Genomic DNA, 11,974 nt, shown 5'->3' with positions numbered 1-11,974 from the left:
TACAGCCCAACTTCCATTATGAATATAGGTACAAAAATTCTAAATGTAATACTTGCAAACCAAATCCAAGAACATATCAAAAGGATCATCTACCATGGTCAAATAAACTTGATCCCAGAAATACAGAGATACTTTAACATACAAAATCAATAAATGTAATCCAACATATGAACAAACTAAAAGACAAAATCTACATTATTATCTCATTAGATGTAAAAAAAATCTTTGACAAATTCTCCTTCATTATAAAAGTCTTGGTGAGATTAAGAACACAAAGGACATACTTCAACATAATAAAAGCATTTTATAGCAAGCCTACTTCAAATTAAATGAAGAGAAACTCAAAGCAACCCCACTGAAATTATGAACAAAATAAGGTTGTCCACTTTCTCCCTATCTATTAAATATAGTATTTGAAGTCTTAGCTAGATCAATAAGACACCTGAAGGATATCAGGAGTATACCAATTGAAAAGGAAGAAGAAGTCAATGTCTCTTTATTTCCAGGTGATATGACAGTATACATAAATGACCCTAAACTCCTACTAGGGAACTCCTACACCTGATGAACACTTTCAGTAAAATAGACAGATTAAAAAAAAGAGAGAACTCATAAAATTAGTAGCCCTCCTATATACAAAAGAAAAAGAGGCCAAGTATGAAACCAAGAAAACAGCACCTTTTATAGTATCCTCAAATAATGTAAAATATCTTGAGGTAACTCTAACCAATGAAGTGAAAGATTTGGATGACAAAAACTTGAACACTTAGAAGAAATTGAAGAAGATATCAGAAGATGGAAAGATCTCCCATTTTCATGTTAATTCAGTAGAATTAACATAGTTAAAATGTCCATCTTACCAAAAGCAATCTTCTGATTAAATGCAATCCCCATCAAAAATTCAGCACTATTCGTCACAGATCTTGAAAGATTAATTATGAGCCTCATAAAGAAAAGGACAAACCCAGATGGCCAAAACAATCTTGAATAATAAAAGAACTGCTGGGGTCTCACCCTTCCCTATTTCAAGTTATACTACAAAGCAATAGTAATAAATACAGCCTGGTATTGGCAGAAAAAAACCAGACACTTTGATCAAGGAAATTGAATGAAAGACAAAGACACAAATGCAAATGTACACAATGTGAACACCTGATTTTTTATAAAGAAGCCAGAAATAATATGCTACCCTTCTGAACCACCAACTGAAGAACATACACAGGCTGGACCTAGGCCTCCCCATTCATATCTAGCAGATGTGCAGCTTGACTTTCATGTCAGTCCTGAACAACTGGAAAGGGAGCTATCTTGAGAGTTGTTGCCTATATGTAGGATATGTTCTACTAGCTAGGGACCTTCTCTGGCCTCAATGGGAGAAGTGTCTAGCCTAGCAGAAACTTGAAGTGCCAGGGTTGGGGTATACCCAGGGTCCCCCACTCACTCAGAGAATAAGAGGATGGGGATGGGGGAAGGATTGTGGGAGAGCTGACTAGGAGGGAGCACTGAGCGGGATGTAAAGTGAGTAAATAAAAATTTAAAAAAAAAAAAACACTTTTAAAAGAAAAAAACAATTTGGCACAGGTAAAATGAAGTATCTATTTCCCAAGATGGAAAATATGTCTTTTCACAATTCAACTCACACAGAAAACTTTTAAAAATATACATTTCTTTTTTATTTTCGTAGTCATAGTTAAGTGTTTACAGAACTGTTTCTTGCTCTCTCAAAACAAGTTTAACCCTCTGTAGTAATCTTAGTTCGAGTAAATATCTGGATAATCTTTTTTCGTATTTCCTTGGTCTTCACAGTATAAACTATGGGGTTTAGCACAGGGGGGACAAGAAGGTAGGCATTCGCCATGAGGGCATGAGTTAGTGGTGACAGGTGCTTTCCAAAGCGATGAATGACTGACACCCCTATCAATGGCACATAGAAGATAAGCACAGCACAGATGTGTGAAACACAAGTATTGAGAGCCTTCAGCCGGCCCTCCCCAGAGGCAATAGCCATCACCGTGCGAAGTATAAACACATAGGAGAAGAGGATAGAAAGGGAGTCAGAGCCCTTGGTAAAGATGACAGCTATAAGGCCATAGAGACTGTTGACACGGGTACTGGCACAGGCAAGACGCATGACATCTTGATGGAGGCAGAAGGAGTGGGAGAGGATGTTGGAGCGATAAAAAGGGAGCCTTTTGATGAGGAAAGGAACAGGGAAGACCACACAGACTGCTCTTGACAAGATGAGTACCCCTATTTTACAGACCACACCATTGGTTAAAATGGTGCCATATCTAAGAGGGCTCCAGATTGCTATAACTCGATCAATGGCCATTGCAACTAGCACTCCTGACTCGATGGCTGAGAAGGTGTGAATGAAGTACATCTGAACAAGACAACCATCAAAACTAATGAATTTGTAGTTAAACCAGAATATGCCTAGCATAGAGGGCAAAGTACAAAGGGTCAGCCCCATATCTGCAAATGCTAGCATACACAGAAAGTAGTACATAGGAATATGCAGAGAAGATTCAGACTTGATTGTAGAGATGATGATACCATTTCCAAAGAGAGCAATGACATATATAGCACCCAATGGGAATGCCATCCAGTAATACTTCTGCTCAAGTCCAGGGATTCCCATTAAGACAAAATACAGATGCTGGAATTGAGAATGGTTATGAACTGCCATGAAGTCAATATGATACAGGCATGAAGAAGAATCTTTGGAAATCCTGATAAGTGTCTTCCTGAAAAGACAATGGCAACGTTTATTGGTGTGTTACAACCTGACCTCTCTGGGAGTGAAGCCATTTTATTTCCTCATGAATATGTGCCGAAATTACCATTCTAAAGAAGATCTTGTCAAAATGCCTAATGGTCCCGGGAAAAATGACACACCTAGACACATATCAACCACAGTTAGTTTAAAGAACACAGTATATACTACCAATATAAAATACAGAAGAAAGAAAAACTTTCCCTCTTCTATTCTTTTTCCACATTAAAGTCATATATGTCGATTAATCAGCAGCTGAGGGGGCAGAATATCCCCCTTGAAAGTCAACATTAAGACACAGCTTCCTTTATTATTTGATTGGATTCAAATTTACTAAGCTGAGGAGCACACATCTTATATTTGGATGCCAGCTCTCCCTTGTACAACCTTTGTGAGTCATACCTAAGGTTATACAGTGACAGTGACTGACTGAGGAGAAATTATACACTACAGTTTCAATAATAACAGTATAAAATATAAATTTTTTATTTGCCATAATGATTATCTCTCCTGCCAATCACACTCCTTGGCCTCTTAAAATGCCTAGTTCACATTTGTATACTTCTATTCAAAGCACAACGTTTCTTCATCCTGTTGAGTCTGGATATAACCTCAGATTTAACCTGAATCCAAGTACTGCAGCCACATCAATCATTAAAATGAAAATATTTGTCTCTTCTAAACTGGTAAGACATTAGCAGAAGGCAGAATAAGGAATGCTTGTGGAAGCAATAGTTAAAACCTTTTCCAGAGTAAGCTATTTATTTTGTTAATGTAGAATATATTGGGGCTCAGCTAAAGATCATATCACATTACAGTTTTTATTTCTAAAGCATATCTATCATGTCACACACCCTGATGAAGGGAAAGGTATGGTCACCTTAATGGAAATCTGTAGTATATGCTTATATTACCAGAACCAGTATTTATGGTTTTTCTAAAGACACCCCTGAGAAGTCACCACATGATTGACAACCAGAAGTAGAGCATACTCTTTGAAAACATATCAGCATTAACACATGCAATTGTTTACTTTATCATTTGATTGGAATCAAGTTTCCTAATAGCCAATGAAATATTAATAACATGTACCCTATATCCACATATTATGAATTCAAATCTCAGTTCTCCATTCTCAGTCAAGTAATATGGGACAATGACAGTATTTACCTAAAAGTATCACTATGAAGAAAAAAAGATAATATGAGCTGCGACCACAATAATTTAGAATAGACACATGTTTTTATTATTGATATTATATTTTGTGAGGCTTAATTTTGTTGCTTTTTTTCTGGAGGTTTTATTAACTGTTTGAGGTGAAGCAGAGTTCTTTTCAGACAGTGGAATTTGAAGCTGATAGATTCTCTCACAACACAAAGAATCATATTCAATTAACATCCCTTGTAATTAAAAACATTTTCACCCTCTGCTGTGCTGTTGTTAAGCAGCTCAGCCTGTGCTTGTTCATCCATTCCTGGCTGATTCTCTGACATGTGGAAAATATCTGCTACTGCCTGTAATTGTGCTTTAACTCTTCCAAAAATCTCTCTCTAAAGATGTCTCGCCAAGGATTCCAGATGAGACATTTTCTACTTGTGTGCAATACTCATTTCTTTCCATTGTGCATATGAAACACAGTTGACTATACATTAAACAATTTCATCTTTTCTATTAGCAGCTTACATTTTCTATCTCTCCAATAAATTATTGTGTCGCATATGTATGCCTTAGTACTTTTTGAGAATGAAAATTCTTATTAAGGAAAATGCCTATAATACAGATTGATGATAAAAGAAACTTTAAAAGGTGAGCAAGTGAGAGGGGTAAAGTAGTGTGAGAGGAACGAAGAGGGGAGAAAACAGAACTCCAGGAGTAGTAGAGATAAAAGTTGATGTATTTAATAATTTATTAACAAAACCCTGAAGCCTGGATAATAGAGTTACCATTAATTGCTATTATTCTTTCATTCATTCATTTTAGGAGCAAAAATTCTATGATAATAAGAGATGAGGAGCTGCATAGCACTGTTGAGAATCAAAACTAAGTGCCAAGAGAATTGCAGACTCAATTAGAAAAGGTAAAGTCATTCTAGCTCTTGACAGAGACCCTTTTTCACGTGAATCCTTAAGCCTTGAATTTATGTAAATTACCTAAGATCTAGAAAACAGATAGAATTCGACTCTATCTTCTGAAGACTGTGCCCTTGGACCCAATGCTCTGCCATTTGTGGTTGGATGGAGCCCTCAGTTTCTACACCCTGCTCAGTATCCCTCATGTTGATACATAAGGCCATGTAAACATTCCTTATCTGCACCTTAGGTTCCTAGTCTCAGATCTTCAACTGTACATATTAGATTGAAGAAGCAGATGGAATTGTGTATTCCACCAAGAAACAAAAACAGATTTTAATTTTCTGTAAAGCAATAAGTAACTTCTGGGATGCTAAAGATCCCTGGGTATTGGTAGAAAATAAACTAGGACTAGGATTGGAGTTAAAACTATAAATTTACTCTTCATTATTTCCATATGTGTAAAGAGCAGACGAGACAAAAGAAATAAGTATAAAATAAAAACTCTCTCAGCATAGACTAATTGTAACCATCATCACATATAAAACCATGAATGTCCACTACAATAAAAGAATTTTCTGTACTTGCTCAATATAGAAATAAGTGCACCATAATCCATAGGTGATATGTATCTTCTGCCACATTAACTCCACGGCTGAAATTCATTGCTTCAAAGTCAGTGTGTTCACTCTGGAACATGATCTCTATCCCTGTCCTACAGCTTAGACTGCAGAAGTTTACTGATTCTCACCTTTCCCTTAAAGTACATGTGAATGAGAACCACACACAAGCCACAGGCTGCTTATGTTAGAAATCAAAGCCAGGAGACAGAGGTAAAGGGGGCATCAAGGATGTTTTTGGAGTGCTACCTTCAAATCTCCTTTCCCATGGCCAGCCTGATCTTCCTGTTTTTCTCTCACACTTACCTGATTGCTCAGAGTACACTAACTAAGGAAAGATATAAAACATCCTAGCCAGAGGTTCATCTGGCGAAACCATTGCTGTGACACCACTAGGAATTTTATGTATTGACCTACTCTAGAAATCTCCCCTTTATTGTACCGTGGAGACTTTTGCAGATCCCTTGGGCTTCAAAAACAGAGATCTCTCCAGGGTAACTAAACCACCCCAACCATTCAGGATTTTAAAATGAGATAATTCTGAGAGCACCAACTACTAAGGCAGTATGTGAGGGGATTCCACAAACTTGTTAGTACTATGACATCTTCCCATGGCCAGCGTGTGCATCTCACTGTTTCCATGCACTGAACAAATGATATCCACTTTTATTTATCTCCAAGTGCATCCAAGTTTTTAAAAATCAAAGAATCATACCTTCATTATTTTCCCATTTGAAAAACATTCCAAATTATTATTATTATTATGATGATTATGATGATTTTTCTCAAGACTTTTTCTTATATTTCACCTTTATTTTTCAGTCATCAATATCCATCTAATAAATCTAATGATAAGTCATTACCTTTATAGACGGCAAGTAAGAGGAGATTTGGGGAGTCATTAATCAATGCCTCCATCAATCAAAGGAGAATGAATTCTATAATACCAAGTTATCACTTCAGATAAAAATAAAATAATACTATATAACATCAATCATAATTAACATATCCCATAATATTATTTATTGTATTTATTCATAGTCTTTCATACACATGGATATTTATAAATATAGTAAGTATATTGACCTCTTGTTCAGAAAAGATCACTTTAGGAATTGTCCCAGACTTAGTAAATTTGTAGAAATTAAATATCAGAAATAACACAGGATAGAAATAACAGAAATAACTCTGGCCTAATTGTACTCTTTGTGTCCTGAAATCTTCAAGGTGAGGATGAAATGATCACAAAGAATGAAATTCATATACTGATCCCTGTCCTAAATGTGCTCTTGAATCCTGGAATCTTAAAGGGGAGGACAAAATGATGACAAAGAGTGAAATTCATGTACTGATCCCTGCTCCACATCTGCTGTTCATCTATCTGCATGTTAGCCCCAGATTTGTTCAGCACTGGTCCGGACATTCTTGTATTCTCAGAGTCACTCGAGCGTTATGCTCCCCGCTCAAGGTTCATCTTTAAATCATATAACCATGTTTTAGTATGATTATGAAGCTAATAACATGAAGATCTTTTTGCTTTCATCATCCTAACCTCTATCCCAGTGTTCATAGTAAATATGTCATCTTGCAGCATATCATGCTGTTATTCAGTTTTTCTCACTTCAAACACATAATTGTTTCTTCCATTGAATAATCATAATTTTATTTTAAATACCTAACAAATATTACTTTATTATTTATCCAAGTCAATCAAGTGTATCTCTATGTAATCTGATTTCTGTTGTTATTCTGTTATACCATATCAACTCAACTATATAACTTTAACAAACGTTCTCCCATCACTTTTTATTTTAATACGTTGATTGATGAAAAACACAACTTTCTAACTACCAAAACCTTCCTAAGCATTTCTTTAACTTTATAACTTGGTTGAAAATAAAATCTGTTATTGATAGCACAATCTACTTTTAAACTTTTTCCTTTTTTATTCTTCTTTCATATGCTGCATCCTGACTGGTTTCTCCTCCCTCCTCTCCTCCAAGCTCCTCCTCTCTACTACCTCTTCTCTCCATCTAATCCATACTATCTCCTCAGTTTCCCTTCAGAAAAGTACAGGCCTCCAGGGCATATCAACCAAATATGACATGTCAAGTTGCAATAAGACTAGGAACATCCCCTCATAATAAGGCTGGACAAGGCAACCCAGTAGGAAGAAAATGATCCTAAAATCAAGTTAAAGATTTGTGGACAGCCCCCACTCCCACTGTTTGATGTCCTTCAACACTTGTCAGATTCAAGTTCTAGAATTCATAACATCAAATTAATAAATACTGTATGATCAAGCTCATCAAGAGAAATATGAAAATATTATAGAAATTCATTTTTAACTATGTTAAGATTTATAAGATATGAACTCGTGCTGCTTTCAGTCTTTGTCAGAGAAGTTTCTTTATGTAGAATGCACCAGTTAGTCCAAACACTCATAACAGCTAAAACGGCTAAGAACCAGGAACTGTGAACTGATCATCCCTGGACCTCCTGCCAAGCTGGAGAACATCACAGAGAAAGGATAAAAGATTGTAAGATACAAGGACAGGAAGAGAGGCTATGAAGTGTTATCTACTGGGTGTGACATGGTTGTTACAATCAGGAACAATCAACAGCTGTGGCTACATGTAGACCTTCAACACACACATACATGTACATCCTAATCACCCATATGCATACATATGTATATAATATGTGCATAAAAATAACAGCATGAAGTTCAACATTTCTACAATCTCCCTAATCTCTAGTGTAAACTTTAACCTGCCTTCCCATGTGATGTACTGATGTTTTGTGCACGGAGTGACTTTTAGTAGGACTTGGAGGTGGCTAAAAACTGAAGTTAAGCACAACCAGCATAGTGACTGTGGTGCCACAAACAGACAGCAGGGGGAACATGAGACTCGTAAAAGGGATGAGAGAGTCTAAGAAGCTCTAGACTGATGATTGATGGGCTACAATGTCACAGGAGGGAACAGCCCAGGAGGAAGCTAGCATGCAAACCCAAGAAGAAAGAAACATTTTCAAACATATATTATCAAAAAATATACAAGGGGTACAAAGAAAGCATTACAAGGTACATAAAATGAAAAATTTAAAACTCTATAAAAGCATCAACATAAAACTCCAGAAACTGTAAACATAAACATGATACTGGAGGAGCCAAAAGAGAACAAAAGTAAAATCATGATCATGATGCATCAAGTAAAAGATAATATTAGAAGATATGGGAGTAAATAATACAAAAACTGAAGGTTTGTTACAGGGACCCAGGTGCACACTACATAAGCCAGAGCAAATAATTCTCAGACTTGAAAGCCTAGACATTAGGAATCTTGGATTTAGAGTTACAAAATTGGGAAGAAGTAAGTAAATAATTAAATGGATTCATAGATTACTACCAAATAAATAAATAAAATACACATGGCATTATAACTACAGATAAAGAAGAGAGAGAATGGAGAAAATACATAATCTGAATATTAAAATAACCCAAATCTTAGAGGGGAAATAGGCATATAAATTGAAGAGGTTTTAATATTTGACTTAATATGAACCAAAGAGAACCTTGCTGGCACCCTTTATAATGAAAATAATTCAAAGAGAGAGCAGAACTGTGAAGATGCCTAGATGATACTAAATTCAGTCGAGGGTGTTTTCCCATGAGATCTGAGGATATATTTTCAGCAGAAATCTTTCTTTGTATCAGTGTTGTAGATGCTGAACAGGAAAGATCCAGAAAGAGCAAGATAACCACAACGATACTGTGGAGCAAGAGTTATGTGCTCAGCAACTGTGTCTTCCAAAATATGTGAAATTAGAGTGTTCTTAGAAATCAAAAACTGGACTTGCTTTGTAAAAACTTCTAAAAGGAGCCCTTCAAGTTAAAATGAAAGACACCACAGAGCAATATGGAGCTAAATAAAAGTAGACAGATTTGAACAAATGTGTGAAGCTGCATTATTGTAATTTTGCAAATACAGTTAAAGTAATAGAAGCATGATTATTTAATATGTGAAAATAATGGGTGGCATTAATCTCGTAAAGTGAGAATGGGTTGCATAGGGATAAATTTTTATCCAATTAAAGCTATCAGCTTAAAGTACAAAATCCTACAACTCTCATTATTTTGTACTTACATTATTAACCAAATTTAAAGCTCTATAGATAACATGGGCCTGGATTTGAATTTTTTGCAAGTTTGAGAAACTAAGGCCAATTAATTTGTTTGCCAGATATTTAAAGTGTAATTGGCAAATCTGATAGCAGCCTTCGGGTCCTAAGGGTCACACAATTTGGTGTTAGATAGAGAGGAGCTGTGATATACACAGGATTTGGTTACTTGGGCCTGTAGAAGGAATTACTGGGACAAAGGCACTCGCAGAAGGTCTGGGGAAGAAGAGGAGCAGCAATGGCATTGTACACAATGGGTACCCAAGATATTTAGAGGGATATAGGCTGATTGTGTTAAGGGTGCAATGAAAAAGCCACAACCTGGGGTGGGAATGGCATGCCCGGTGATATGCCTATTAAGAACTGGGAAAGAGTCTATTGAGAACAAGAAGGGCAATACATATGTGAAAAAGTACAAAGAAGAGAAAGGAAAAAGAATAAATAACCACTGGCTCAGAAGAATCAGAGAATCTAGCTATTCTTGAGGTGTACTTTAGATAAACAAGATTATAAACATACAACTACATGTATGTAGAGTCAGAGATCAAATCACACTGGGGATTAATAGTATGCTGTAGCACATTTGGGTTGACTCTGACCTAAGCTTGAAGAAGCAAAGCAAAGTGAATAAGCATCCCTGAGGAGATTGGACCTGTGACCTGGGTCCTATTAGCACCATGTGGTGCCACACTGTGCTAATGGCAATTAGTCAAAACGAGAAGCAACAAAACCAAAAGGGGTCCCCAAGGAACAAACCAGAGACACTCTCTGGGGCTCATTATCCACTGACTGAAAACAAAAGGCTAGGTAAATGTTGTGATAATGGCCAAAAGGCCAGACAGGTCAAGGGGAGGTGGGGCAACTAAACCTATAGGGACTATGAATATCAGAGTAGTGTGGAGTGGAAAGGGGCTTGCTCCTCCCATTTGAAATCAAGGCTGTTAGTAATGAAGGGATCCTTCAGTTCTTGCTGCAATTTAAAGGTCATCATGGCCTTTCTGCTGGGATGAACAGGTTCTTAACTAACCACAGTGTTCTCACTGAGGCTTCCCCATGGGGCTCTGGCAAAGACAGGCCTGGACACCTGTGCTCACCTTTCCATCACCCCACAACCTCCCCACTCCCCCAGACTCGGTGCTGCTTACAGACATAACATAAAGAATACAGCAGAGGCGGTCCACTACCACACTAGTGTGTGAGGGTCGCTGAGAAACCAGGTATGGTGAGTAACCGATTAAAGACAGAAGCAGGTGTGGGAAAAGATGACAAACGTCAGGCCTGCCAGTGACAATGTAAATGGGGAGAAGGCAGAAAGAATGTGAATGTGAAGTAAAAGAGAAAAGGGGAACGGGGTGAGCATAAAACGTTCCATTTCTGAGCCTGAAAGCTCAGGGAGGAGATCCGGAAAACACACTAATTAGAATGTTATTTCCATTCTTTTTAACATAAAAAAAATGGACTAGAATTGGAAAGTTAAAATTGGTCAAGTAGGAGGATAAGAAAAGCACAGTGTTCTCAGGGAAGATGCAGAGACATGGGCTCAGGAATCTGGGCAATGAAATAATTTTTGTGTAAGCAGGTGCTTCAAAATCAAAGCTCATGAAGCTCAGCAAGCTGCGTCTGGTGCAATGGATAGATGTTGTTACAGAAGTGAGAACCAGAAAAGATATGCTTTGTGTTTAAACCAATCACAGAATAAGAGATGTGATTGGAGAGACTTGTAACAGTGTGCTGGCTGCAGGCAGGCAGGCACGGGGATGTGTGGGGAATCACACATAGAAATAATATTTGGAGTAATGCGGGTGAAGGAGCACTGTATCACAATGCCTGAAGGACCTGGGAGCCTCTGAATCCTAGGAAACGTAAACTGTGATGCACACTACTGAGGAGACAGTTACAGCTAAAGGTACAAGGATGTCCAGTGAAGGAGCCCATGGCATCAAACAGGGTGGGGAATGTGTTGAACAACTGAGGACAAAGTGCTCTAAATTTGAAAACCATTTATCTACATCAGACTTTGTTGACCACACTTATCATTGATACATATCTTTGAAATGTGTAGTGTAGTTTAGTCAGAGTACTGATAGCCAGACAGCCTGGAAAGTAAATTTGAGGAACTTTGATAATTGAATCTGGGCTGTTCTTCCAACTTCCTGCCCCTAGTGAAATCTGCTAGGGTTATGTTCTCCCATTCCTTCAGGGAAAAGCTGAATCCCACAGATGGCATTAATGAAGAAAGAGCATAAGAAAATTTGTAATATAGTGTGACACAGAACTGCTCTCCAAATTCATCCATCCTCAGAGTTTGGGCTAAAAATGTTGAGAGT

The 11,974-nt window shown here is 37.2% G+C and overlaps 1 protein-coding gene across 1 annotated transcript; it reads right to left on the bottom strand.

Moving 5' to 3' along the window:
- Window positions 1–1,732: 1,732 nt before the first annotated feature.
- Window positions 1,733–2,689, bottom strand: LOC116100687 (olfactory receptor 51H1-like). Its single transcript, XM_031384420.1, has one exon. It carries the CDS (start codon window positions 2,687–2,689, stop codon window positions 1,733–1,735), a length of 957 nt encoding a protein of 318 aa, XP_031240280.1.
- Between the last annotated feature and the right edge of the window lie 9,285 nt (window positions 2,690–11,974).

This window comes from Mastomys coucha, unplaced genomic scaffold (assembly GCF_008632895.1).
Source record: "Mastomys coucha isolate ucsf_1 unplaced genomic scaffold, UCSF_Mcou_1 pScaffold21, whole genome shotgun sequence".
Taxonomy (NCBI): Eukaryota; Metazoa; Chordata; class Mammalia; order Rodentia; family Muridae; genus Mastomys; species Mastomys coucha.
The sequence above is the reverse complement of the archived record's forward strand: the minus strand, read 5'-3'. Positions and strand labels throughout refer to the sequence as shown.

Coding starts and splice junctions, on each gene's coding strand:
- LOC116100687 (XM_031384420.1), bottom strand. CDS start 2,689: ATGGCAGTTCATAACCATTCTCAATTCCAGCATCTGTATTTTGTCTTA.